The following is a 25,888-nucleotide window of genomic DNA, read 5'->3' as shown; positions in this document are numbered from 1 at the left end:
GATCAACCTGTTCCTCATCACATTCGGGAGTATAAGGGACACACATTTATGCAATACACAAGAGAATTTGCGTCTGATGCTACCCGTAGTAAACTAACTCTAGGTAGAGGACTCTGAAGCAGCGGCCAATGTGTCTAAACAGAAATGATTGAACACTCGGTTGAGATCAGAAGAGATGCAATTGAAGGGCTACAGAGCTACCTGAAAGGACTGCGCACTTCAGGACGAGGTTAGGCAGCGAGGTGGAAGGGTAATATTAGTGGCTTTGACCGGAATATAGGACATGAATAGATCATATAGTGATATCTTTTCACCAGGTCCCAATACGCATTCTTTGTACAGCTTTTGCGCAGCAATATTCGATGAGAATTACCCTACACTCGCTAGCAACACGATCACGCTATCACATATTGGTTTTAGTACATCGTGATTTCAATAGATACCAATAAAGATTCGGGTAGAGTGAATTTCTTGGAATTATGTCTCATCGGCGGGTACGTCTTATCTTCTTGCTTGTGTAGCGGCGCAGCAGCAATCATCTCGTTGTGGTTGTGCAGCGCTGAAAATCCGACACTACTACCCGGATCCCGAAAATCCAGATAAGGGACTAGACAAGTGGCGTCGATGAGATTCGATTTCCGTGGCTTTAATATATCCAGACCCCGGACGACCCGACAATTCCAGTTGCGCCCCGACTTGGTTTGGCGTGATGTCGGCGTGATGACCGAGGTCGATCCAGATCGATGTCTTCTTCAGTCTAGTCTGCCCAGGATCAGATGCCCAGTTGTTATCTGGAAATGATAAATTGACACATATTATGACCCAAATTGAAAGTTTCACTATTATTTCTCGCATTGTCTGACAGATTTTGTCTTGTGACGATTTTAACAATTGAATCATTCTCGGGATTTAAAAATCACCACACTGTTCTACTTCAAGATGGCCTCGATCGCTCCGAATTGAGTTATCCAGAGAGTTGAACTTCCGGTCTTTTGCCATAGAGCGAATAGCTATAATGGCGTTAGTTTAGGTCGGCGAATAATAGATAGAAGGAATACGTACACAGGCCAGTAGGCGTGTATTGCCGGGTTGTTCAAGTCCCTCCTCACGTCGACCAAAAGTAAATTAACCTCCTCTGGAGTCATGCCATGGCCCCTAGTCAATGGTGCCATGGTGAATGCTTCCAGACCGGAGGTCATGTTCTCATTATTCCAAGATCCAATTTCCTTCAGCCTCTTGTCTTTGGGCCAAGTATTACTCGGCCACTTGAGATGGGTCTCTACAATGTCGACGAAGCCAATTTCGGCCATCAACCCTTTGAGATTCTTAAACTCTTGATATTCACGGCCAAACTTCAAAGCCGCTTCACAGCAGAGCTTAATCGTTTTGGCTAGTGCATGATCATCGGTTAAAGTCCCATCATCCGACTTGCATACAATGTCAATCTCTTGGAGCTCCACGTAGCCACCCGGAGCGAGATTTCTGTGTAACTTGGAGTTATTTAAATGTCGTAAGGATCATATACAGGTTCTCGCTTACTCAAACATTTGACGGAGATAGTCCGGCCAGCTGGCAATACTGGATGTCATCATTCTGCTATGAATGTAATCGAACTTGTTAGAATAAGTCCAGGTCTCTTCAATATCATCAACAAAGAACTCCACGTTGGGCGGAACACTGAATAGTACATTAGCGTTTCTCAGAAGGTTAGGTAATGGCAGGTCAAGTCGTACAAGCTAGGTTGTATAGGAGACAAGTCAACTCCAACAACCTAAGAGAAGTTAATCCCAACTCTGGAAAACAAGGAATGTTTCAACTGACATGGACTTCGGGATGTTCATCGCCGAAGTCTATGGCCCAGAGGCCAGTACCAGTTCCCAAGTCAAGAACCCGCTTTGGATGGATGTGCGAATTGTTTGGAGGGGCGAGACCGAGCTTGTCGTTGAAGCTGAGAAGAAACAAATGATGTTGTAGATCTTCGGCGAACCGATTAGCGTATGGAAGAGACACATAATTCGGCTGTTCGTCATACCAAGCCTGTCATTTTCTTTGTCGTCGTTGGGCAGCTTATACTCTGGAGTCACATATTAGCAAGTAGTAAACTCCTGTAGGGACACAAAAGAAGTATCTTACTCCCATCTTTGTACCGATGATATGTTCTTCCGTTTTCCCGCCTGTAGTCCATTATGGAGCTTGTCAGACTATCGGTAGAAGAGGCAGCCTCCTGGAGAAAGTTACGTCAGCAACTGCCCGCTATCTTCTCTAGAGTGGTGGTATCATTTACTGATTCCAGGACTGATTCATGATCGTCGCCGCCAATGAGCTGGCTCGGGTCAGTTTACGTCTATCCTCTGGTCGGGGGGACGGTGAACCTCATCTTCGGGGCGGGGACCTCCCATGGCTGTGACCGAGATCCAAAGTGATGGTTCAATTAGTTTGGTCCAAACATTCCGCAAAGCTCACGTCGGATTTATAACCTGCGAAAGAACGGGGAAAGGCGTTGCCGGTTGGTGGAATGAGGGCAAACATGTGATTGGCAACAATACCATGGTTTGGCTCGGCGGTGAGGCGCAGATCATGCCACTACAGAGCCAACATTTTATGCAGTTGGTAGTTGAAGATGCGGGGTCTCGGCTGAAGGGAGTGATTGTTTGAGAGTATTCGGACCCCTCGTTCACGCAGAAAAAGCAGCGGTGTTTTCGTTTCAAAACACTAGAACAGTGTATCCTAATACCTGACACCGAAATTTAAGTCTTGCAAACTGCACTGGCAAACAACCGCCGAAGTTGGTGATCAGTGAGGTATTGCGCGGCATATTACGACTTGACGACAGATAGCATGCGTATCCCAGACCCCAGAAGGGTAGGTAGATACAACTCCCCTTCCCCTGTCCGCATATCTTCTGGTGGGGCATTCTAAAGCTGGCATGCGTCGAGCCTTGGTGCATAACTACCCGAGCGAATTGGGGTCGTCAATACACCATACGCCCCTGGCAGGCACCAATTGTGCAAGATAAAGACGCACAGTTTAGCTCACCGTTTTCCATACCTGCAGTAAAGTGGAGACCGCGTCGTATACCGCTGCAGACACGGAGCTGCTTTTGGATACACTGACGCGGACAAGACGAACTGTAGAGTGATTGCTGAGATTTCCCACGCATTACACCACAGTGAGACTACAATAGAAACCACAAAGGATTTCGAAGGAATAAGCAATGCGAGGAGTGTTACTAACTTCGATTTCTGCCGAGACATGCCCAGCCGAAAGGACAAGTCAAATCGCTTGATATATATGAAATGGCCTTTTGGAGCCGATTACCCGGATTATGCCGGCTATTTTGCATACCAACAAATACGTATTTAGCCTGTTTGTATTCACTTGCCAAGGTACCGTCTGCCTCATTGCAAGGGGGCCAGCAGGTTCTTTGTCGGACTGGCCTGATTCTCACTACCCAAACTAGACTCTTCACTCAGCATTCTAGCATTCAAACGCTAAAATATGTCCCTTTTGACGACCTTACGATAGTTTGAAGACAACAAATGCAACCCTTTCACATATCATCAAAGAAAGAAATTGATTTGACTGAATGCTTGTATAATTCCTCGATATCCTGTAGGTATGAATGAGTACATCTCACATTACTTTTAAAATTTACTGTATGCTAGATGAAAACTGAACCAAATATTTAGCAAACCTTTTTTCGGTGACTTAATATTCTTCACAAAAGTCTCCGCTCCTTATATTCATCGTAATCCATAATAAGCCTCTTTAACACCTCTCTTACATCCGCCTCTGCCTCTCTTAGCTTAGCCTGCAACTCTTCTCCCTTCCAGCCGCCCGGCAAGTACCACGGCGCGATGCCCCCAACAAGCCTCTCAAGCCAGCAATTGCGCTTCCAGACAGATGGGTCAAACCCTCGCACTGGCGTCGCGATCCCATTCTCGTGCAGGCGCGCCAAGTATGCCTTGTAAAATTCACGCGGCCACTCCCCACCTTCGTTGACAACGTCGTCGTTCAGGAACTCGTCGACGGGCGGGAAGAAGCCTGCGAATTCAAAGTCGACCAGACCAGTGATGCGGGGCGGCTGGCCCGAGACGAGGACGTTACGCGCGGAGAGGTCGTAGTGCGTCAGGACGAACTCGCCGGGAGGGATGCCGTCGCCGTCAGTAAGCTCGAGGTGCGGGAGCTGATCGGATATGAAAGCACGGATCGTCTCGATTAGGGATCTATTTGGGGCGTAGACATCGGTGGTTTTGAGTTCTCGCAGTTTATTCACCAACCTCACCCGGTAGTACTCGTTGGCAGTGGTGATAGGCTCGTCGACCTCGATGCCGTCTTGGATGATGTCGCGGATGGTTAGAGCTGTGCCGTCTGCTACAGGCACACTTTGCTCTTCAATGCCTCCTTGTGGGAGACGAATGTTTCCGCAGCGCTTTTGAGGAGGAATGTCTCGTCGCAAGCACGCGACGATATCGCCAAGCTGCTTGGCCAGGTCTGTGAGGGTCGCGTCGTTCAGGTCGGCGATTGGCATTGGATTTCCAGGAATATGCGACATTAATATCCACCCGCCATGCTTAAGCTTTTCTACGCCTGGTGGTATATCAAGGAGGCGTGTCCTTGTCTGAGATGAGGTCGCATAAGTCGCTACATGTCCATCCTCGGACCAGGCCAGGGCACGCGGCGACGGGACGTCGGGGCAGTATCTCTGGAGAAGCCGGAGACAAGATACTTCGTTTTTAATCTTGTTGGCCCCAAAGAAACGCCCGTTGACCTTTAAGACGACCTGCTCTGGCTGAGATAAGGTGCCTGGTGATGACGAGGCTTTGTCCACAGAGTGCTTTAGCTGCAGAAAGTATATGCGGTTATTGAAGGACTTTCCGGATGCAATCTGCGAGATGGATACTAAGTTATAGTCTGGCAGCCCAAACTTGACAATATCTTCAATCTCTTGGCGGAGTACGCGAACACCTGCGGTAGGGTGATGGGGAGGCGTCGGCGGCCGGCCATGGTCAAGCTCGTTATTGTCCATGGTGCAAGAGAATATCGGATGTCAAATTGTCGCTTCCGTTGATATTCAGCGACGATCCCTCAGGTCAGCTTTTATTTATATCTCGTACTGTGATCTTGTTGTGATATGTTGATCTCAAGGCCCATTTCGAGAACATTCAGACAAAAGAGACATGTGGCCGGCGTGACTCACATAGCGTGCGGGGTCTCAAGAGGTCCTACACAACCTGAGGGATACCCGGCGAGCCGTTCTTGCACAGCTAAGGTGCAAATAAAATCTGTTATATAAGCATATCTGCACAAGCTACAACACCCTAAGCTTCTTATAGCTATAGTAGCTGGAAGCTCGAAAAGTCGTTATTTCCGCCTCCATGTCAAGGGGACCTCTCGGACGTGAAAGGATACGAACATCCACCCCAGATCGAGTACCCGGACATAACCGTGAGGTATACCAATAGGCTAAATAGTACCCAATGTAAACCTAGCGGCACTTTCTTGATACTGGCAACTGATTCATCTTAAGGGGGCAGACAGAAGTTAGATGAGTGCACATCGTTTAATCCCCCGCGTGCGGCCCTAGACTTAATTGAAGAAGAGAAATAATATATAAGAGATATTGCTTGTATGGAAATCGACATGTATGTGTCGCAGTTGAACAGACCTAAGACGTTACTTCTCAGGATCATCCCGGCTTCGAGTCTTTTTATCTTTTTATGCTCAATGACTTCCCGCCGTACTACTAGACGCACTTCCACCGGCTTCCACATCCCGATCACTTTTACTCGACTCGCATACCCTTTCTTCTCGCAAAATGAACTCGCACCTGCGGCTGCTGCTGGATGGTGACTGGGAGTGATATGACTGAAGTGACATCTGGATGTTTCGAAAACCTGCAAAACCCAACTTGCGCAATTGATTCTCAGTTGGAGCTTTGAGAAACGGCAGGGAGGATGCCGCTATCAAGGCAATTTCCTCAATACGGCACCAAAAGAATGTGGGCATGATGTCGCGGAAGATGTCGGAAGAGGTAAAATCGAATGTTTTGATGTAAAAAAGCCTGGTTACTGCAGCTGCAGTGGCGAAAAGACCCGATGCCAGCAAAAACGAGACAAGACACCGCTCTAGTTTAGACCGGTTGAGGTTCCAGATCAAAGCGATGGGCATTATGGCAAACACCAAATCGCCAAGGATGCCGACTCCTTTCGTTTTAATCACGGTCAGTTCGCCTTGCTTAAAACTGCGCTCCCATGTTGTGAGAACTTACCAGTGTAAAGATAACCACCAGCCTGCATGGTTTTGATGCTCAGGCAGTGTGCATCGGGGACATGGTCCCATATTGCATGAATGGGGCGGCATTGGAGCAGTGTCAAGGTTTCCATGACGACCAGTGCTCCGACTTGAAGAACGAACATGCTCCAGAGGATGAATCTAGCACCACCACGGCATGTGGAGAGTGTCAAAAGGAGGTAAATGACGGAGATTCTTGCCAGAGCAGACGCCCATAATCCCGTGACTGCGATTGCGAAGAGACAGCGCAGTATCCAAGCGCCGTCCTCCGGGGATACAAAGACGCTGTGACGACCCAATCCAAACGCAACGGCCGCAGCGAAAAAGGAAAATGTGATGGCCTCTGCGAGCTGCGCAACGGGTTCTCAGCTGGTCCTCGTTGAGATGGAACGGTGGGCGTGCTACTTACGAGTGCGAATGAGGCGCAATAGTCAGAACCATCGAGCTGATATCTCGGAATCACTCGGACGTAAATCCTCAGAATGTAGAGGATAACGCTAACTGCGAAGATAGAGCCCACGATGGCTAAGGCTCGTATTCCTATCGAGTCGTTCACCAAATGCGCTTGTTGATCCATGGTGAGCCAGGTTATCGAGATTTCAATCAGGGAACTCTTAAGACGCGAATTAAGACGCGAAATCGAGTTGCGTGATTGATGTTGTGATGGAAGTGAATTGGCTTGTCGTCATCCATACGGCATCTGAGAGCCGTGTGGGCAAGCATCGAATTCTGGACGTGTCTGGGCGAAGCAATGTTTGTGTTGGGGGACTCGAAATGTCCCGCTGGCCTTAGCTGCTGCTTTATAGTGAGCTTTGAAATGTGCTTATTCCACGCCTCCGGCAAGTCCCGGCTTCCCAGCAAAGTTGGGAGACAGTCACCGTCGAGTTCTGTCTGTCATTGGTGGTGAGCGATCGGATTCGAATACCCCCGGGGCTAGGCGGCGCCACTCTATTTGCCCTTGCGGCCCTGGACAGTATACAACATGACGATGACAACATGGCGTCCTAGGTGATCTGCCAAATGAAGGCGCCATGGCAGACACGCACTCGTTAGTGGTGGTTTGAGGAACACAAGTTGGCGAGCCCAGACCGTAGAGGTGGCGTTGAGGGCTACGTGATGATATATTTTGCACGCACGATGACAACAGATCGAGAGAAAACAATTGGAGGACACCTTTGTCCGGTCAATAGGAAGGTGAATGATGTGAAGCCGTGGCGTTTGACCAAGACCCGACGGACCATCTCGACGGCACACAAGGCTGAACCCACGCGCAAGAGGATACCGAGACACTTTAGCCAGTGCCTCGGGACATGTCAAAGCGCTCGGGTACGGCTAGCACACTTCAGGCATAGGGATCATGAGACTCGACTTGGAATGTGCTGATCCGGGAGAGTTCCAGCAGGCGCCTTGTGTCACACGACTAGGCGAAGCCAAAAGGCACACGATCTGTCTTGAGTTCAAGACGGGAGAGTGGGCCATACGTGATGGAGCGGCGATATTAAACACCACTGGCGACTCCAACCTGCAGGTTCCCGTACCAGCCGCGGGCGAATCAAATTGGCGTGCCCATCTGTTCTTCAACATTTGACAATGATATCCCAACAGCCAACACTCACTACCTTGTGTAGATGAAGCAGCTTTCGTTCATGAACCAGCCCTGTCTGTTTAGTTCTCACGGGCGCAAGGCTACGCCCCCAAAATGCTGTTGCCACCCGCCACCCTTCCGCTGCTTCACAAGCCACACCGGACGCCTTCCTGCGGCTTCTTCCGTTCTAGGTAAGTTGTAGTCCCAATCCATCCATGAACTGTACTCAGCTGGACTTTGAGCCCAGAGAATCGCACTGTGGCTGTGATTTTCCGGCTGGCTTATCAGGATCAAGGATAGTTGAACTGAGACTTGCTTCTTCTCGTTTGATAGTCCCTAGTCGTCTAATCTAGCAAGTCGGGACTCCGTATTGGCTGCCGAATCTCAGCCCTGAATTTGGGGAGGCCATGAAGGAATGAAATTCCGCCTGGGAGGACTAACCTTATAGGGCCAGACGCGCTAAGCTATTCCCAGCTCCCAAGTTTATCGTTTGCATCCCAGCCAAGAAGGCCCGTATTCTTTCGTCCGGTACTCGTAGAATTCGTGGTAGAGTTAGTTGATGGGCCGGCATACGGGCGGCCTCATGAACGTTCTGACTATAGAACAGTCAACGCCGCCGCGCACAACAACACAAAACTTATATCAAATGAAAGCGCCTATAGTACTCTCATCTGATTTTATGCCATTTCTAAGCTCACTGCGGCACAAAGAATAAACATAGCGGCCCGTGCGCTAGAGCCTTAACAAGAGGGGACCCAATAGGCTGATGGGTACTTACCCGTTGTTCTTTTAAAATAGGTCAAGAGCCACGCGTTGAGTCCAAGGGGTATTCTCACCACATGCGCTTATTGGCTATATCTGAATTTGATTCCCAAGTTCTGGTTTAGTTACAACTTCTGGTAGTATACTCCGTAACTAGGAAGAGATTCAGGCTAAAATTGAAACGACGGGTTTCCCGATATTTATAATAGTGGGTGTTAAAGTAGGGTTTAACCAAGCTAGCCCCAAGCTAGGGCAAGGAGGGCTGCGGTACACGCACGTTATTTAATAGGGGATACCCCCTGACCTTCTTGAATAAAATACCGATCCTGAAAGAGAAACGGAGGTATATTGACAGAGGATTTTTCTATGATCTCAATGGGCTTCACCTCCCATGTGCTTCCGGGCTGTCTTTTGGTGGTAAATACAGCGGTGAGATTGTCCAATAGCGCGACTCAATTTAAGCTTGATCCTGGACAGCTGAATATCACCCCCAGCACAAATCCCATTTCTGGGCTAGGGCGCATCTAATCCCTGAAAGCTGCCCCATCCCGATTGATTGTGTCACCAGTAAGACGCTGATTAAGACTCGCCCTCAGGCACTCAGGCATTACGCTGTCTTGGCAAGCTAATTTAGTTGCCAATAGCGCGAACATAGTGGCAGACTCAACTTAACTTTGTGGAGAGAGTAAAGGGGCTGGTCATTCCATTTGCTCTCACTCATTCGCGCCTGTGGGCGACATTTTTTCCGTTTCACAGCGATTGCGTGTTTGACTCTACTCGAGACACGATCCCGTGGATTGCTTCATTGCCAACACAGCCGTGAGACACGTTGCTCCGCGCCTGTCTCGGACAAGCCTCTTGACAAGGTTGATCGCGTCACCACCGGCTCGCGCTCGGCGAACGCGCCCTTGTGTTGATGGAATGCAACCTTCCACTTTACCCCGGACGGCCGGGCTGATCGGCTTCAGCATTCTCGCCAATCTCATATTCGCCTACTGGTATTTCTTTTCTTCGACCTCTGATTCGCAGCCAACTGTGATTCCGCCGCCGGACTTCCCGTTGTTTCCTTCTCACGCCTACACCAAGGTGGTGCACCCAGAAGACACGGACATCTGGCCGTACCGGGTGTATAAGAGCTCGCCCTTTACACCGCCGTACTTTACAGTCAAGAGAAATGGCGGCGCCATCGCTGAGGGGTATCTGTTTATGACGCCAAAGTCTCGGGGTCCGAAGGGTGCCCAGCAGAGTTTGCCTGTCATTATGACCAACGACAACGACCTTGTCTACTGCCTTGATGGCATTTACAACTACAACAATTTCCGAATCCAATCGTACCACGGCAAGCCCTATCTGACTGCCTGGGAAGGCTTCTCTGTCACGGGCCATGGTTATGGGCAATGGTTCCTCATGGATGACGGGTATATCAAGAACACCATTCCCTTCGGTGGTAGCTTCAACATAGACCTGACGGATAAAACACCCCCCGGCTTCATGGACTTTCATGAGCAGCAGGTCACGTCGGAAGGAACTGTCCTGGTCGCCGCCTACAACATAACGCCATTTGACCTGAGCAAAAAGGGCGGCAGTGGCGCCCAGTGGGTGGTGGACAGCTTACTCTATGAGATCGATATCGAGACAAAGGAGGTGGTCTTCCGCTGGAACGCCCTCGATCATATTGACCCTTTCGCCTCCAGGATGGCTCTACCCTCAGAGCGGGGCGATGGCTCGGAGGAGCGACCGTATGACTTTTTTCACCTCAACTCAATGCAGCTGTTAACGCCGGATACCATTCTTATCAGCAGCCGCCATTTCTGGGCATGCTACCTGATCTCTCGAAAAACTGGCGAGGTTCTTTGGATGCTGGACGGTACCGGCGAGAATGGGGTGGGAAATTTTGGTCCATTGCCGCTGGAGGGCCAGTTTCGTTACCAACACCATGCGCGAGGGTTCAATGTGACCGACAAAGGCTTCCAGCTCAGTCTATATGATAACCACCATAGGGAAGGCGAAACGAATACGATGGATAGTAGAGCCATTCTACTGGATGTGTCGATGCCTCCCGACTCGAAAATACCGCCCGTCGTTTTGCGCAGCATGAACCCTCTTGAGAGGGTTATTTCCTATAGCCAGGGCGCCTATGACGCCGAGCTGAGCAATGGCAACCAGCTGGTGGTTAACGGTCAGATCCCAGTAATCCGGGAGTATGGTCCGTCTAATAACAGTGCTGATATTCGCTGGGAGGGCCGGTTTGGGAATGACAATCTGGTACAGAGCTACCGGGCCTTCAAGTCCACATGGAAGGCAACGCCGAAGGAATGGGGGCCGTCACTGGTGTATGAGAAGGTCGGCTCAGATTTGACGGCGTATGTAAGTTGGAATGGGGCTACGGAGGTCAAGTATTGGAGACTGTATGGTGTAGGCACTGGGGCAGAGTTGAAACCCCTCGGTCAGGCAGCTGCCAGTGGCTTCGAAACGGTCATTAACATCCCTAGCCACCTTAATGAAACGCAATGCATTCTAGCAGCAGCCTTTCAAGATGGGAGGGAAGTGAGGCTATCCAATAGGGCTTGTCATGGGACTTAGCATTAGTGAATACATCGATACTATTTTATGTGTAATCGGTGCGATTATGAGTGGTGATCTTTAGGTGCTGTGATACTTATATGTTATATTGACAACTTTATCGTTGGTACTATTGTTGGTGTTTTTTTTTACTGTTGAGCTCCTAGTCCCCCCTCTGGGTATGTGTGTACTAGAGCACCCTAACCTCTTGATATTGACAACTTATAGGCAAGTCCCGGGATTCACAACCTGTTCAACCACATAGCTAGCAAGAAAAGGAGGGCTCTATATCTATCGTTTCTATAGATTTAGTATATGCGCCTAGTCCCTCAACAAAAACGAAAGCTCGCCAATTGCTCAATAGCTTGCAAAATAAATCCACACATCCGTGATCAAGGAAATCTAGCTAGTCAGGCAACACTTTCTACCTCTAGGGTACTCAAAACTCTTCAGAATATGACCTAAAACTCAAACACTTCCTCCTGAACGTAAAAGAGTCCTCGTTCATCACTGACACTCATTGCAGCATTTCTAGCCTGGTTGATAAGCATTCGCGGCCCGCACAAGTTCACCGCGCCATCCATGCCGACGCGGTCGATCTTGACCTGATTGAACCAAGCCTTGATATTTGGTCGTCCTTGATGGACTGCCCATGGGCGCTCCGAAGGTTCAAGGTCCTGCATTCTCAAGGACCCTTCTTCATCCGCATGCGGAGGCGCAGATCTCCCACCACCTGTTACGTAGATGGAGATATCCAGAGTTACTGGAAGATCCTCCTTCGCCGATACCTCATACAGTTGGGTGAGCTCATCCTGAAACCACTCTATATGTCGAGAGTCCTTGACAACCCACAGCAAGTGCACATGGGCCACAGATTTGTGCGGTGATTGCGATTGAGGGCCAGCGCAAGCGGCGGCTTGTCTGATGATATGAGACGCAATGCTAATGCCGGGTGTAATCCCAATACCGCCGGCAACCAGGACAGTGAGAGGCAGCTTGCCCCATGGTATGCGCCCAACACCGTATGGCCCATCAAGGCGCATTTTAGGTCGAGCATCAATCATGCGGCTTGAATCGGAAATGGGATGCATGCTGTGACCATCCGCGCTATTGGAGCCAGCATATTGCACAGCCTTTGTGAAGCCTCCAAGGCCACGAACAGCAATAACAGCGACTTGCTCGGGGTCATTTGGAGCGCTTGCGACAGTGAAGGGGTGCCAGTTGACGAAGGATATTTTTGGAAGTTGGAGCCAGACAATCTGACCAGGACTCGCATTCCTCAATCCCTTAACTTTGAACTTGGTGACACCGCCCTCGTAGCTCGTGATGTGCTGTATTTCAATGCGACGGAAGTTGTACGCAAATCGGATCGCCCGGTCAACCGCCCAAAGTAGGAGGCCTGGTAACAAGAACTCGGGCCCATGGGCCGCATGGATCAGAGCCCCGATTGTGAAGACAATGAACAGTCCGTGTGTGAAGTAGAAAACCTCGAAAAACCGGCGTCTTACGATAGGCAAAGCCGTGAGAAACATGATTGCCAAGGCTATCCAAGCCATCAAACCAATTCGAATTCGCGTGTTGGCGAAACTGGTCGCCAGCTGTTGGGTCTGTATGTAGTGCTGGATGTTAAACGCAACATGAGCTGTTGCATGGGCTAAGGTAGCAACACCAGTCCAGCGATGGTATTGGAGTATCACCGGGCTTGGAATGCGCAGAACAGTCGCGAAAAGGTTGTTACGCGAGGCCATGAGTAGTGCTAAGCCTCCGTTGGCAATCGTCAACCAGCCATACAACTTGTAGTCGGTGGTGAACTGGTTCTCTTGTGTCGCGAATATGACATTGAGTGCGACGAACGCAGTGAAGCGAGCAACGTCGGCAATGTGATAATCCGTGAGGAACGGAATGAGGAGCGGAAAACCAAGAAGCTTGTGAAGTTGGACTGTGAATGACCAATGCAAGTCATGACGGTCTTTTCGTCGACCTAGTTCGAGATCAGTAATGCGATCTCAACATGAAATACAGTCAAGGAAAAATATCCTTACTGTTGTTGTAGTTTTGATAGGCAAATGCCGCGAAAGGTAGGAGGCTCTCCGCAACGAGAAGCCCAATAACCGACCCAAAGTAAACTCTGGTGGCCGTGTACTGATCCGCGATCACGGGTCGAAACATCTTGAAGACTAAACGAGGGAAGCTTGTAGGAGGAAAGCTTGAATGCTGTGAAATGGAGATGATTTCTTTACTGCTCTGCAATATCAGGGAAGGCGGAGACTAAATAGCGTGCTAGAGTAGCACCGGTACTTTCTGCCGATATTATGCCAAGACACAGGGTGAGACTAACTCAGCTTTGACATTGGAGAGAAACTGCTTGGGCTGCCAGGAGAAACATGTGCGCCTGCGCTTTTAGGAATCCAAATTGCCCAACACGGGCCGGGCTGAGTACTTCAATGATCAAACAGCATAGGTAGTGTGTAAAGCTGAAAATAGTGGCTTGTAAGATTCCAACAATAAGATTCCAACAATGAGACAAGAGGCTGAGAGATAAGAGGCCAATTAGACAACAATCCTTAGCCAAACCGATTCCAAATTGATTGTTCGGACTATGCAGGCTTAAAGCCTTGGGAGGACAGCGCAGCCTGTGGCGCTATTGTTGCGCCCAGCTCGAACGAGGTCATCAGAATTTCCTATTTGAGAAACATGAAAAAAGATCCAACGTAAATAAACCACAGAATGAAACGCGCGGCGCTAAATGGCACCGCGTACTCAGTCAGCCGCGCCACGCTTAGATCTGAGGGTAATCAGAATTTCCTATTCCGGAAATCTAGATTGAGAGGCTTAGCTTCAGTTACATGGACCAGAGAGCAAGACACCCTACAGACTAAACGTTAGCACGTACATCAGTCTATTGCGCCCAACTTGAATACGGTAATCAGAGTTTCCTTTTCCGGAAAATTAGATTAGGAGAGGAGATCTACATGAGCCACAGAGTAAGACGACCTACAGTCCTAAACATTAGCACATACGTTGGTCGCGCTTCGCCAGCTTGAATACAGTAATCGGAATTTCCTGTTCCGGAAGTCTAGACCTAAGGGGCTGAAAGGACATACAGCTGTGCGAAAACATCAGACTATTTATAATATGCATAGGGAACCTTTTTTACTGGAATATAGAGCCTCCAACAGTCGCAAATCAATCCCACTCAAGATATTCTCTCCATTATCCACACCAACCATCAATCAAACCTCCAATCTTCACTCTACCAACAACATTTCACCACCTTTTCTCGACATAATGGCTTTCAAGTACACCGCTTTTCTTCTGCCTTTGAGTGTCCTTGCCGCAAAGACTGGCGACTCCGGCGAACTATCTTCACTCGATGCTGGTCTCGGTGGAACCGTTGAGGTCGTCAACGACAACGAGCTGATGATCTCGAACTACAAGCTCAAGGACGCTTCATCGCCTGCTCTCTACTGGTGGGGCTCCGAGACCAAAGATTTATCTGCCGGATTCCGCATCAACAATGAAAGGGTCAGCAAGGCTGCTTCGACTGATGTCATCACCGTCAAGCTCGATGCGGGCCATACCGCAGCTGATTTCTCCGTCGTCGGCCTCTGGTGTGAGAAGTTCGATGCCAACTTTGGCCAGGCGACGTTGAGTGCGGAAGGAAACTCTTCGTCAACTTCGACCGATAAGAAGGCGGATCAGAAGGGGGCGGCGTCAGGTTTGGCAAGTGGCAAGTCCGCTGCGGTTGCAGCGCTCTTGAGTGCCGTGGCTTTTGCAGCGTACCTTATCTAATCGTTGGATTGCGGAAAGAGAGTCTGCTTTAGATTAGAAGCGATGTTTCTTCGGTGACGCCTTCAAGACTTAGCTTTGTGTGGGTTGCAAGGAGTTTTTGTCTTGTCTGGTGTACAATGTGGTCTAGTGCTTTCATGGTTGCTGGGCTTGCCAATAAATGAATCAGATAATTGAGTGACCAATTTGATTTGAGTTTGATCAACTACCTCGAAAAGCGCAACCAATGATCCACCGTCCTTATGCCAGTAACTTACTCACCTTGAGGGAGCAGACAGAAGTTAGATTAGTTCTATCACCGTGTCAACCACTCCACCGCTTCGTTTTGAGGCACTTGGCCTTGTTTTGTTGTCGAGTTTAGTTGACAACTAACAGTGATTATTGCCGAAGGGAATTGCTCATTATCACTATGCAGAGTAGAACGAAGTCAGGTGTTGCCGAACTGGTTGTCGCCTTTTCTAGCGCTCTGGTCATACTTCCGGCGGAGAGCTTGTGGGCTTGAAATCACTTTTTCGAAGCTCGTTCTTGGTCCACATCCTTGTCGCTGTGACTTGAGCGTCCAAAACCAAAGGCCTAAAACCGCCTCAAGCTGATTTCTGTCAATCGCCCAGTTACGTCCTACCCGGGAGATGCGGGAACATATGATATCAGGCTCTGCTGTATCATCTGTATGGCGAGAGGAACCTGTATCAACTGTCCACACTCGACAAGATGTCGACCAAATAATGGCCGGCGATGCAGCAGTTTCGTATTTTGGGTCGAAGAGAATCCCGGGACGTGCGATAAGCTCAGCGGATTCTTGTAAGGCACTCTTAAGTTTGAGAGCTGTCCTTCGAATCTCCGTATCCCAGGTTTGGAGAGAGGCCAATCGCAAACGGATGCGCATCAATTTGGCGCCGAGACCTGGCTCACCACATTTGGTTCGCTGTGTTTCGCGCGAAATCTTGTCCCTGGATGCCAAGTCGTCCCAGTTTTTATCTTTAGCCTCAGTCCACCGGGTGATACACCACACGTCCTCCACCTGGAAATCGACCATGATTGCAATGTTTGGAACTCTAGGGTCACCGTCGATGGCCCAGCATGTGGCTAATTCCATGTGAGAACTCATCTTTGTTCCTGATAAAATATCACTTACTTTGATCAGATTTCTCCTTGTCGATATACTTAGCTAAGGAGAGGGTTTGCTAGTCCAGCTCGTGCTCGTTAACTTTGTTTTTGACTTGAACAAGCTGATTTGTAGCAGGAGAGCGAAAGCTGCGGATGAGGGCACGTAATATTGACATGGCAATAGTACAGCATAGCTGGTAGAAAGAAATTGTAGCATGCTGTCCGCGTAGCCCAATGAACTGGAAAACCCATCCTAGGAAAGATAATCCAACCGCTAGCCAAACCTGAACTGTATGCTGTTGTTTGTTGCCATCAACTAGTCTTTTGTCGTCAACTTTCCGGGATGTAATGTATTCCGTCTTCACCTCATTATACGCAAATACGTCATATTGCTGATCTCCAATGCGCTGGGCAGGTTGAAGCCAGAAAATTCGGTCATAAGGTTGATCCGCATTGCCGTGATCAAGTTGATTCGGATTGTCAGGCTCAAACACGAACTACCGCTCCTTTGAGTTTCGATCAATAAGTTTCGCTGATAGGGCCATTCCGGCCACGACTGAACGAGTTCCAGCGATTGTGAAGATGAAGAATAGAGTCTTGTTTGAACTTGCTTGGTCCTGGTAGAAGTTTGGATGGTACCAACTAGCCCAAGTTGCGTATCCGAAAAAGCTGGCTTGTAGCAGGACACCAAATATCGCCGCAAGCCAAAGATGGGAGACTGATGTTGAAGCGTCCTGTACTCCCATATTCAGAGCCAAGTTTGGATAGGGCGCAAAGTCAGGCGGACCTTTCTCGTTGGTGTCTCGCCTGGCTCTGTCAAACGAATCCTCTCGATGTCGAGGTTGGTTGCGTCAGTTCGACGACAGAAGTAACCCAATAATGTTCGTATGCGGCGTGGAAGCCATATAATTTCGTGTGGAGGGATTTCTTTCCAACTCTTCGTCACTCCAGATAGATCACTTTCCGACTTATTACGGAAGAGAGATTCTTCGTGCATATCTCCGAAATATTGGCGCGGTACTGCGATGCCACATGACCCAGGAAACTCCTCCCCAAACTGGTAGAAGTCGCGATAAAATCCCCCAGAGTCGCTAGGTTTGCGGGATAGAAACTCGACGAGGTGCGGCCGTCCAAAAACACGACAAATGCCACCATTCGACCATAGCTCACAAACGTTTTCACTTGTCGAAGAGCAAACTTCAATCTCGGAGAGTGTATGTGGCTCTCGAGCTCGTCCAACTAGAGATTTCAAAAATGAGCCCCCGCAAACTCGAATGTAGGAGACGATGGCGGTGAGAATTCCCAGAGGTCCAGCGGCGAATATAGTAATATCGAGAGGAATTTTGCTCTCGCACTCGATGCTGACGTACATTACTTGATGGACAAACCCCTGTTATCGCAATTCCCATTTCCTTTCACTTGAATATTGATATCGCCATGGCGAAGAATGCCGTTCAAATGGGCTTCAAGCCGGACATCTTGTACCTTGAGGAGAGCATTTCACCGTTTAACAGAGCGGGCCCTCGCAGTACGCGGTGTCCTACCCGCAGAATCTGGAGCCTACCTCTGTGAAGCAAAAGATCATGCACCATCCTTGGCTTGATGTATTCCCGTTTCCTAAGTTCAAACACAATGTCATACAAGCAGTCGCCGCGAGTCTCATGGACTAGGATGAACTGTGTGCTGACTTAACGGAGATGAATTATGACTGCACCGCGAGGCCAAGTTTGATCGTCTGGGGAACCCAGCAATCCTAGCGGCTGTGGAGCATCGATTTCATATCTTCACAACTGGGTTGGTTACTGTAAAGTTGCTCAGAGGTATTGGAAGCGACAAACAAATTGTGGGGAAGGAAGGGTAAAAATCAACTTTAATGGCATGATGCTCAGATGTAAGGAAGAGGTTACTATTGTTGGTGTTTGTTTTTTTACTGTGGAGGTTCCAGTTTCTCTTTTGGGTATGTGTGTAATAGGGCACCTCAACCTCTTGGTAAGGAAGAGGTAAACCGGAGTGAAGATGGTGATTGTGAAGATGATTTCGACTTAAACAAATGATAATGCCAACGTCGACCAGAAGGTTCCATGCGCGTGATGACACCATATTGAAACCATCCTCGCTCGATCAAATCGGGGAATCCGGTCTTGAGCTAATGTAGGTGGCTGACAAGAATAGGGGCCAATGGCACTGGGACTGGGGTACTCGGCACTTTCGGAAGTCCGAAGAGGCTAGGCTCATGATTCTCGTATGGATATAAGCGGGCCTCTGCAGATCTGAATGACGTGGGAAAAACCTATCAATTAGCGATAGAGCTCGAGAAACGCGGGTCATCAGTAACTACGAGGAGGGCTGCTGCAGCTTGCTGACAGGCAAGACGACAGATCCAGCTTCAAATATACAATTGCGTGACGCAATGGCCAGCCGAGAAGTTGCATAAGATAAAGCCTGCGCTCCGCTCTACTCGCAGAAAGCCCAAGAACATCTTGTCTCATTGACTTTTCTACGCCCACGGTACCAACAGTTAATCTCTTTTCATCCGCTGGCGACATGTCTTCAAAGTACGCTGCAGTTCACGAAAAGCCCGATGGCCCCGGCGATGCGCGTCCTACTGCTTCTCAGATCATCACGGATTATGATTTAGAAGGAAAGCTATCAGGAAAGGTCGTCCTCATCACCGGATGCTCATCAGGCATCGGCGTTGACACCGCCCGTGCAATCTATCGCACTGGCGCCACTATCTACGTGACTGCTCGTGATGTCGACAAGGCCAAGGCGGCACTGCACGATTTGGCGGACAAGTTTCGTGTCAACTTCCTGCAGCTTGACTTGAGCTCTCTAGACTCGGTGCGTGCTTGCGCAGAGAGCTTCAAGTCCAAGAGCGACCAGTTAGATATCCTCATTGAGAATGCTGGCGTCATGGCATGTCCCGAAGGCCGCACAGCAGATGGATTCGAGACCCAGTTCGGCACCAATCACCTCGGTCACTTTCTCCTCTTCTGCCTGCTCAAGGACACCTTACTTCACTCGTCGACCCCCATTTTCAACTCCCGAGCTATCATTCTTTCATCCTGTGCCCACCAGGCTGGTTCGGTTCATTTGGACAATCTGACCCTCGAGGGTGAATATGAGCCATGGAAATCATACGGCCAGAGCAAGACTGCCAACCTCTGGACGGCGCGAGAAATCGAAAAACGATTTGGAGCCCAGGGCCTTCATGCATGGGCTGTTCACCCCGGCAGTATTGCCACTGAACTCCAACGACATGTTTCTGAAGAGGTCAAACGGGGTTGGGCGGCTGACAAAGAATTGGCCAAGAACTGGAAGAGCATTGAACAGGGAGCTGCAACCACCGTCCTCGCAGCGGTTTCACCTGAACTTGAGGGCAAAGGTGGCCTATACTTGGAGGATACCCAGGTTGCTAAGTCTCCAGGTACCGGCGGTGCTGGCTATGCAGACTGGGCTTACGACGAAGAAGGCCCCGGGAAGTTGTGGGAAAAGAGTCTCGAGCTTTTGAAGCTATAAGTCTATGAGTAGCTTTTTCTGTCACTGCAACCTGAACTGTATACCAGTGTTCTTGTCGGTTAGACCTTAGCTTAAGTAAACGCAAAGATGAATGTTATGTAACTTCTGATCGATTCTGCGACCACCTCATGAATGCTATTGAACGAGCAGTACAGTGCTTGAAAAACCTCTGCTACCAGGAATTCCTTGTCATTCCATCTCGTGATGCCAGTGGTGAACAATGCGTCTCGACTGCTCCAAGGTGACTCCATGGATCTGTAATTGTTGGTGGCCCCGAGGTCGGACCCTTGTTCCGACTTGTCCTGTTTTAAGCCTGAGATGCTAGGCATACAGGACAGAGGTGATCGTCCCTGCGACACACTGTCTGTCACACATAGCTAACATACCTTCATCGTCATATAGTTCATCAGGTCCTAGCATCGTCCCTGTGATTCCACTAGTAACAGCCACTCACTCGTGGACCCACTTGTCAGCAGGCTGCATTAGCTCCGGATTTGCCTTTCAACTTTGGCTATATCGCAACCTTACTTATGCAGTCAGTGATGCGGGGATTAGAAAGAGCCTGGCAAGGCTAACGCCCGTCCGATCCGGGCCGAATCCGCCTTCCACTTAACTGTGTATGTATGCTAGTAAATTGCATGTAAGGAGATGGCATGTAAGCAGGGTGCATTTCACTAGAACCGAAAGGTTTTAGCAGAGTAGTGGAGAGTCGAGAAAACTGATAATAAAGTTTACTTGGGCAAGGGTGTGTTGCGGGAGATGTTTCCGAGGGGTGTATCCAGCTATCCAGTAATATAAGCTTCCCCTCAATAGCCCCAGAATATTCGGTTGGGGGAAAACATTTGCTCATGCTAACTGAACAAGGACTAGAAACGGCCCAGCCGAGCAGTGGGACAGCGCGGGGAGAGCCTGGGGAGGCGGGGAAGAGAAGCCATGCTTAGATGCTCCGTCACGCGGGGAAGATGCCAAGGAATCACGAGATATTTAGTTGAGAGACGGGCCGATATTACTTGTTAGAAGCTGGGTCTAGTTATTACTTGGGATAACATCGTAGTTGATTCTGTAAAGAAAGGCCGAAATAGAACCACAACTAGTTTGGCCATCAGTCCACTTTTGCCTCCCATTGTTGTTATGTTCGCGGGTTTCTGGCTGGCAATTGAGGCAAAATCCCTCAAGGGCCGGTACAGCAGCATGAATGATAGCTAGGGCGTGGGTTGACCGAGCTCGGCCAGCGGGTTGAAGCACCGGAGTGATCGCGATCCCCGACATTGACAGAGTATAAGAGGATCATCATGGCCTCAAGCTTCCGAGCAAATCTGGCTTCCTCAGCTTGAAGTCAGACCAGATCTACTTTTGAAACTGTGTTGAACTTCTAAGTTTCTCCCATCTATATCGTTCGCCATGAAGGCATTCTTCCTTGCAAGTGTCCTGCTGCAAGCATGCGGGATCACGGAAGCCGGCCTTATCAAGGTTTGTTCATCTTTTCCTTCTTCTCTTAACGGGCTGCCCAGCACCGGCGACAAAAAATGATGGCTAACCGTCTCTCAGCATCGACAGGAAGATGGCGGTCCTATTGCGTTCTCGGAGCCCGTATATCCATCACCGTGGATGGACTCTGGCGCTGATGGCTGGAGTGAAGCCTATACCAAGGCAAGGGCTTTTGTCTCCCAAATGACGCTGCTCGAAAAGGTCAACTTGACTACTGGCGTGGGGTAAGCACTTTCAACCTTAGCAACGGTAGCTATAATACGTCTGAATCTAACAGGAGATTAGCTGGATGAATGAACGATGCGTCGGCAATGTCGGGGATATCCCCCGCCTAGGCCTACGCGGCCTGTGCATGCAAGACGGCCCAGTCGGGGTCCGACTCACCGACTACAACTCGGTCTTCCCATCGGGGCAATCGGCTGCTGCTACCTGGGACAGGGATCTGATCTATCGAAAGGCTCAGGCAATTGGTAGGGAGTTTAGGGACAAAGGCGTTGATGTCGTGCTTGCACCTGTCGCGGGTCCTCTCGGGCGAAACCCTTCCGGTGGCCGTAACTGGGAGGGTTTCTCTCCCGACCCATGGCTGACCGGCGTGGCTATGGCTGAGTCGGTTGAGGGCTTGCAAAGTGCTGGTGTCATCGCCACTGCAAAACATTTCATTGGAAACGAACAAGGTGCGTCTCATGACAACTGCCTCTTTGCCTAGTACAATGCTAAACCTCCATTACAGAGCACTATAGAATCAGTTGGGAGGCAGCCGGTCATGGACTTCCCCATCTTGCCGAGTCTTTGTCGTCTAACATCGACGATAAGACCATGCATGAGCTTTACCTATGGCCCTTCGCCGATGCCGTCAAAGCTGGCGTGGGCTCCGTCATGTGCTCATATCAGCAGGTCAATAACTCTTACGGCTGCCAGAACTCCAAGCTTTTGAACGGCCTGCTGAAGAATGAGCTAGGCTTCCAGGGCTTCATTATGAGCGACTGGATGGCTCAACACAGCGGAGCGGCAACCGCCGTCGCCGGGCTTGATATGACCATGGCTGGCGATACTATCCTGAACACCGGCAGGAGTTACTGGGGCACCAATCTAACGCTTGGGGTATTGAACGGTACTGTGCCAGCTTACAGGGTTGATGACATGGCAATGAGGATCATGGCCGCCTACTTCAAGGTAGGCAGAACGGTAGAGGACCAGCCCGAAATCAACTTCTCCTCGTGGACCGATGACGCCTACGGCCCCGTCCAATTCACTGCCCAAGAGAACTGGCAGGTCGTTAATCGTCATGTAGACGTGCGATCTGACCATGCGAACCTCATTCGCGAGATTGGTGCTGCTGCCACAGTGCTCCTAAAGAACGAGGGCTCGCTTCCTCTCCAGAAGCCCAAGTTTCTTGGTGTATTTGGCGAGGACGCTGGTCCAAACCCGAACGGACCTAACAGCTGTGCCGATAGGGCATGCGGAGAAGGTCTCTTCGCGGCTGGATGGGGCTCTGGCACAGCAAACTACCCGTATCTCATCACTCCCGACTACGCTCTTCAGCAACAGGCTCTTGAGGATGGATCAAGGTACGAAAGCGTTCTGACGAACTACGGAATACAAACGACTCTCCTGGCCTCCAAGGAAGAAATCACATCTATCGTCTTTGTTCATGCAGGTTCTGGGGAGGGTTACCTTGGAGTCGACGGGAACTTTGGCGACCGCAGGAACTTTACTCTATGGAGAGACGGCGATGCCCTTATCCACAACGTTTCTTCCAACTGCAACAACACCATCATCGTCATTCATTCGCCCGGCCCTGTTGACGTTACCTCCTGGTACGAGAATCCCAACATCACCGCCATAGTATGGGCAGGTCTCCCCGGCCAAGAAGCCGGCAACGCCATCACCGACATCCTTTACGGCAAAGTCAACCCATCGGGCAAGCTTCCGTTCACTTGGGGCCCAAACCTAGAGAGCTACGGGGTGGATGTTCTCTTTGAGCCTAACAACGGCAAGCAGGCTCCTCAGGTCGATTTTGACGAGGGAGTCTTTATCGACTATCGCCACTTTGACCGCGTGGCTCCCAATGGCGGCGAGGGTGCTCCCATCTGGGAATTTGGCTTCGGTCTATCGTACACGACCTTTAGCTACTCCGATATCCAGGTCCGGAAGTGGCCAGTCCAGCCTTACAGCGCTTTCTCAGGCTCCTCTCGTGCCGCACCAGTCTTTGGCAACTTCTCCCCCAACTATCAGGACTATCTCTTCCCTGAGGATCAGTTCAGCTTCTCGAGGACCTTCATTTACCCCTACCTCAACTCAACCGACCCCCGCGAAGCTTCGGATGACAGGGATTATGGCCAGACAGCGGCCGAATTCCTGCCCCCGAACGCCCTCAGCTCATCCGCACAGGCTGCACATCCCGCTGGTGGTGCGCCCGGCGGCAACCCCCAGCTATGGGATGTCTTGTACACCGTGACCTGCACTGTCACCAATACTGGAGACGTGCTTGGTGCCGAGGTTGTAGAGCTCTATGTGTCCCTCGGCGGCCCTGACGAACCTGTCCGTGTTCTGCGTGGCTTCGATCGCTTCACTCTAGACCCTGGCGCTAGTGCCACTTTCTCGGCGTCGCTGAATAGGCGTGATCTCAGCAACTGGGAAGTTACTCTCCAAAACTGGGAGGTCACTGAGCACGAGAAGACGGTATATATCGGCAGTTCGTCGCGAAACCTGCCTTTGTCTGCGGCTTTGCAATAGGTGTCGTGCCCATGGAACTAGCATCTATATGCCCTTACGGGTCGCTCCGAGCTTGTCGAGTGCTATGGAGCCGTGCAGTGTTCTTAGCTCTCGTGGTAGATATTCTTGTCTTTTGAGGGAAAGCAATGTGTTCGAGAGTGATCTAAGTTGTGCGTATAATAACCAGAGTCCTTACTTTCAATACAAAATAAGCCCCTATCTTGCAACCAAATTCGTTGTGACACATCGCCTCGATGATTAGCTGCATGATGAAATATTTCACGATAGTGCCACCACAGTACCCCGCTTCCCATTCATGATTTTAATTTCGTGTCCTAACAGTACCACCTACAGAATACAGCAGATTAGCGTTCATCGTTCCAATAAATCAATAAGACGTATAAAAAAATCCCAAAAGATGGCGGAATCCGAACTGAATCTAGAGCTAAATTATCTAGAACACGCTCAATGATGTTGTCGTCTAGGTCGGACCGACTAAGCTAGTCTAGTCAGAATCCGAATTATTTTCGTTACCGGGTGTACGAGACAAAGATCCTCAGAGGATCGGCCGGACGGACCGGTCTAGGAGATCGCAATGTGGCTTATACCGATACGAGCACTGATTGATTCGCCAGCCAATGAAACCGCTGTCTGACTCTACGTGACGCATTTGAGCGGACCGGTGTGGTATTGACCAAACAAATGCCTACGGCAGTTGCTCAAAGTCAAATTGGGTGTCACGCTCCTTTCCATTGCATTCCTCGAGTGTCCAAGGGAGAATGAGAGCATAAAGGTGCGAGCCATCCGCCATTTTTGACTTCTTCCTTGACTCGAATGGAGCAGCGACACCATTCCAGAATACTGATTGTTGGTCAAAGAACAGTTTCAGCGACTATATACCGGCGTTTTGGACCTTTCATGTCAATCAGCACCCGGTCCATCCAAATTGAGAAGGAAAAAGCCATAAGGCTACACACACCATGGCGGAACTTCCACCCCCTCGTCGAGTCGTTACGGGTCACGACACAGCCGGCAACGCCATCTTTGTAGCCGATTCCAAAATCCCTGTGGTCTCCGTAGATGAAACGATTGATTTTGCGGTTCTCTATGAGACACACCAGTTTCCAGCTTCGAACGATGGATGGGCAGATCCCATACTTCAGCGGACAACAAGTCTTGCGAATAAAGACGGTGTTGTGCTGAGGGTCGTTGACTTTAAACCTAACAACAGATCAGTAAGAGGCACTCTCAATTCTGAACATCCTTATGATATATGGGTCAATTAATTTTCAGTAGCTGTTTCACCGCACAGAGTCCCTTGATTTTGGCATAATCCTAGAGGGAGAAATTGTTTGGTCAGTCCTTGTCAGCATACTTCGTCTTGTTCTGGTATTGACGTATAAATCATAGTCGACTCGATGATAACGTTGAAAACACACTGAGAGCAGGCGATACCTGTGTTCAGCGTGGAACTATCCATAGCTGGGAAAACCGAACCGACAAGACAGCTCGTGTTTTATTCGTCCTGATAGGTTAGCTATGCTCATCACCACCCTCAATTCAAATTGGCCAAACTAGTCACTGACTGAAGTCAAGCCGCGGAACCTGTCAAGGCTGGTGAGAAAACGCTAGGCACGGAAGGGTTTGATCCCAATGAGATGGGAACTGGAGGGGGAGGTGAAGAACGTGCATAGCTTTCAACTGTTCCGATCGTACTGTGTTAGGGTATCTAGAGCAGTTCTTGATGAAACGCGCGTTCTAGCTCCGGAATATTGGGGTCCATTGTTTACAGTTTCGCTACGAGTCCAGCCCTATACTCCACGTCGACGAACAGCTACGTGGGGTAAACAAGCTTTGATCTCCTCACATCCTTCGAGTACGAGTCAATTAAGATACGGGTGTTCAGTTTGGTATCTCTGTTGGTTTAGTTCCTTTGACAAATCATTGACCCTAATTCATGTGTTTTCTTACTCTTTCAATGCTCAATATATACGGGTATTTCTATTGACGTTAAATAAGGCCAAGTTCAACAATTCCGCTCCAAGCAGTGTCAAACGGCCTAATACT

The 25,888-nt window shown here is 49.7% G+C and overlaps 11 protein-coding genes across 11 annotated transcripts; 5 read left to right on the top strand and 6 right to left on the bottom strand.

Moving 5' to 3' along the window:
• Positions 1-779: 779 nt before the first annotated feature.
• Positions 780-2,447, bottom strand: BGZ61DRAFT_415806 (S-adenosyl-L-methionine-dependent methyltransferase). Its single transcript, XM_046243365.1, has 9 exons — positions 2,373-2,447; positions 2,285-2,323; positions 2,134-2,224; positions 2,033-2,074; positions 1,822-1,976; positions 1,734-1,771; positions 1,540-1,677; positions 1,063-1,482; positions 780-1,010 (listed from the first exon to the last, which is right to left on the bottom strand). The coding sequence occupies exons 1-9, from the start codon at positions 2,397-2,399 to the stop codon at positions 965-967; spliced, it is 996 nt and encodes a 331-aa protein (XP_046107949.1). The 5' UTR covers positions 2,400-2,447; the 3' UTR covers positions 780-964.
• Positions 2,448-3,702: 1,255 nt separating this feature from the next.
• Positions 3,703-5,115, bottom strand: BGZ61DRAFT_447152 (kinase-like domain-containing protein). Its single transcript, XM_046245297.1, has one exon. The coding sequence runs from the start codon at positions 5,027-5,029 to the stop codon at positions 3,719-3,721; it is 1,311 nt and encodes a 436-aa protein (XP_046107948.1). The 5' UTR covers positions 5,030-5,115; the 3' UTR covers positions 3,703-3,718.
• Positions 5,116-5,724: 609 nt separating this feature from the next.
• BGZ61DRAFT_530044 (uncharacterized protein) lies at positions 5,725-6,871 on the bottom strand (the record flags this gene model as incomplete). Its single annotated transcript, XM_046253500.1, has 3 exons — positions 5,725-6,206; positions 6,272-6,644; positions 6,704-6,871. The coding sequence occupies 3 exons, from the start codon at positions 6,869-6,871 to the stop codon at positions 5,725-5,727; spliced, it is 1,023 nt and encodes a 340-aa protein (XP_046107947.1).
• Positions 6,872-9,236: 2,365 nt separating this feature from the next.
• BGZ61DRAFT_447150 (ASST-domain-containing protein) lies at positions 9,237-11,252 on the top strand. The gene has a single exon (XM_046245296.1). The coding sequence runs from the start codon at positions 9,563-9,565 to the stop codon at positions 11,222-11,224; it is 1,662 nt and encodes a 553-aa protein (XP_046107946.1). The 5' UTR covers positions 9,237-9,562; the 3' UTR covers positions 11,225-11,252.
• Positions 11,253-11,664: 412 nt separating this feature from the next.
• On the bottom strand, positions 11,665-13,372 carry BGZ61DRAFT_475473 (ferric reductase NAD binding domain-containing protein; the record flags this gene model as incomplete). Its single annotated transcript, XM_046248702.1, has 2 exons — positions 11,665-13,184; positions 13,246-13,372. The coding sequence occupies 2 exons, from the start codon at positions 13,370-13,372 to the stop codon at positions 11,665-11,667; spliced, it is 1,647 nt and encodes a 548-aa protein (XP_046107945.1).
• A 1,119-nt stretch (positions 13,373-14,491) lies between these two features.
• BGZ61DRAFT_530041 (uncharacterized protein) lies at positions 14,492-14,995 on the top strand (the record flags this gene model as incomplete). Its single annotated transcript, XM_046253499.1, has 1 exon — positions 14,492-14,995. The coding sequence occupies one exon, from the start codon at positions 14,492-14,494 to the stop codon at positions 14,993-14,995; it is 504 nt and encodes a 167-aa protein (XP_046107944.1).
• A 424-nt stretch (positions 14,996-15,419) lies between these two features.
• Positions 15,420-16,100, bottom strand: BGZ61DRAFT_475471 (uncharacterized protein; the record flags this gene model as incomplete). The annotated part of the gene is made up of 1 exon (XM_046248701.1): positions 15,420-16,100. The coding sequence occupies one exon, from the start codon at positions 16,098-16,100 to the stop codon at positions 15,420-15,422; it is 681 nt and encodes a 226-aa protein (XP_046107943.1).
• Positions 16,101-16,596: 496 nt separating this feature from the next.
• BGZ61DRAFT_475470 (uncharacterized protein) lies at positions 16,597-17,471 on the bottom strand (the record flags this gene model as incomplete). Its single annotated transcript, XM_046248700.1, has 2 exons — positions 16,597-16,833; positions 16,887-17,471. 2 exons carry the CDS (start codon positions 17,469-17,471, stop codon positions 16,597-16,599), a joined length of 822 nt encoding a protein of 273 aa, XP_046107942.1.
• A 1,172-nt stretch (positions 17,472-18,643) lies between these two features.
• Positions 18,644-19,618, top strand: BGZ61DRAFT_415803 (uncharacterized protein; the record flags this gene model as incomplete). The annotated part of the gene is made up of 1 exon (XM_046243364.1): positions 18,644-19,618. The coding sequence occupies one exon, from the start codon at positions 18,644-18,646 to the stop codon at positions 19,616-19,618; it is 975 nt and encodes a 324-aa protein (XP_046107941.1).
• Positions 19,619-21,019: 1,401 nt separating this feature from the next.
• BGZ61DRAFT_475468 (glycosyl hydrolase family 3 N terminal domain-containing protein) lies at positions 21,020-23,842 on the top strand (the record flags this gene model as incomplete). The annotated part of the gene is made up of 4 exons (XM_046248699.1): positions 21,020-21,088; positions 21,167-21,330; positions 21,392-21,780; positions 21,837-23,842. 4 exons carry the CDS (start codon positions 21,020-21,022, stop codon positions 23,840-23,842), a joined length of 2,628 nt encoding a protein of 875 aa, XP_046107940.1.
• An 815-nt stretch (positions 23,843-24,657) lies between these two features.
• On the top strand, positions 24,658-25,840 carry BGZ61DRAFT_447146 (cupin 2 domain-containing protein). Its single transcript, XM_046245295.1, has 4 exons — positions 24,658-25,056; positions 25,118-25,176; positions 25,232-25,353; positions 25,418-25,840. The coding sequence occupies exons 1-4, from the start codon at positions 24,802-24,804 to the stop codon at positions 25,513-25,515; spliced, it is 534 nt and encodes a 177-aa protein (XP_046107939.1). The 5' UTR covers positions 24,658-24,801; the 3' UTR covers positions 25,516-25,840.
• Positions 25,841-25,888: the final 48 nt, after the last annotated feature.

This window comes from Ilyonectria robusta, assembly GCF_021365365.1.
Source record: "Ilyonectria robusta strain PMI_751 chromosome Unknown BGZ61scaffold_5, whole genome shotgun sequence".
Taxonomy (NCBI): Eukaryota; Fungi; Ascomycota; class Sordariomycetes; order Hypocreales; family Nectriaceae; genus Ilyonectria; species Ilyonectria robusta.
Note: the sequence above shows the minus strand (reverse complement) of the source record. Positions and strands in the feature narration are given on the sequence as shown.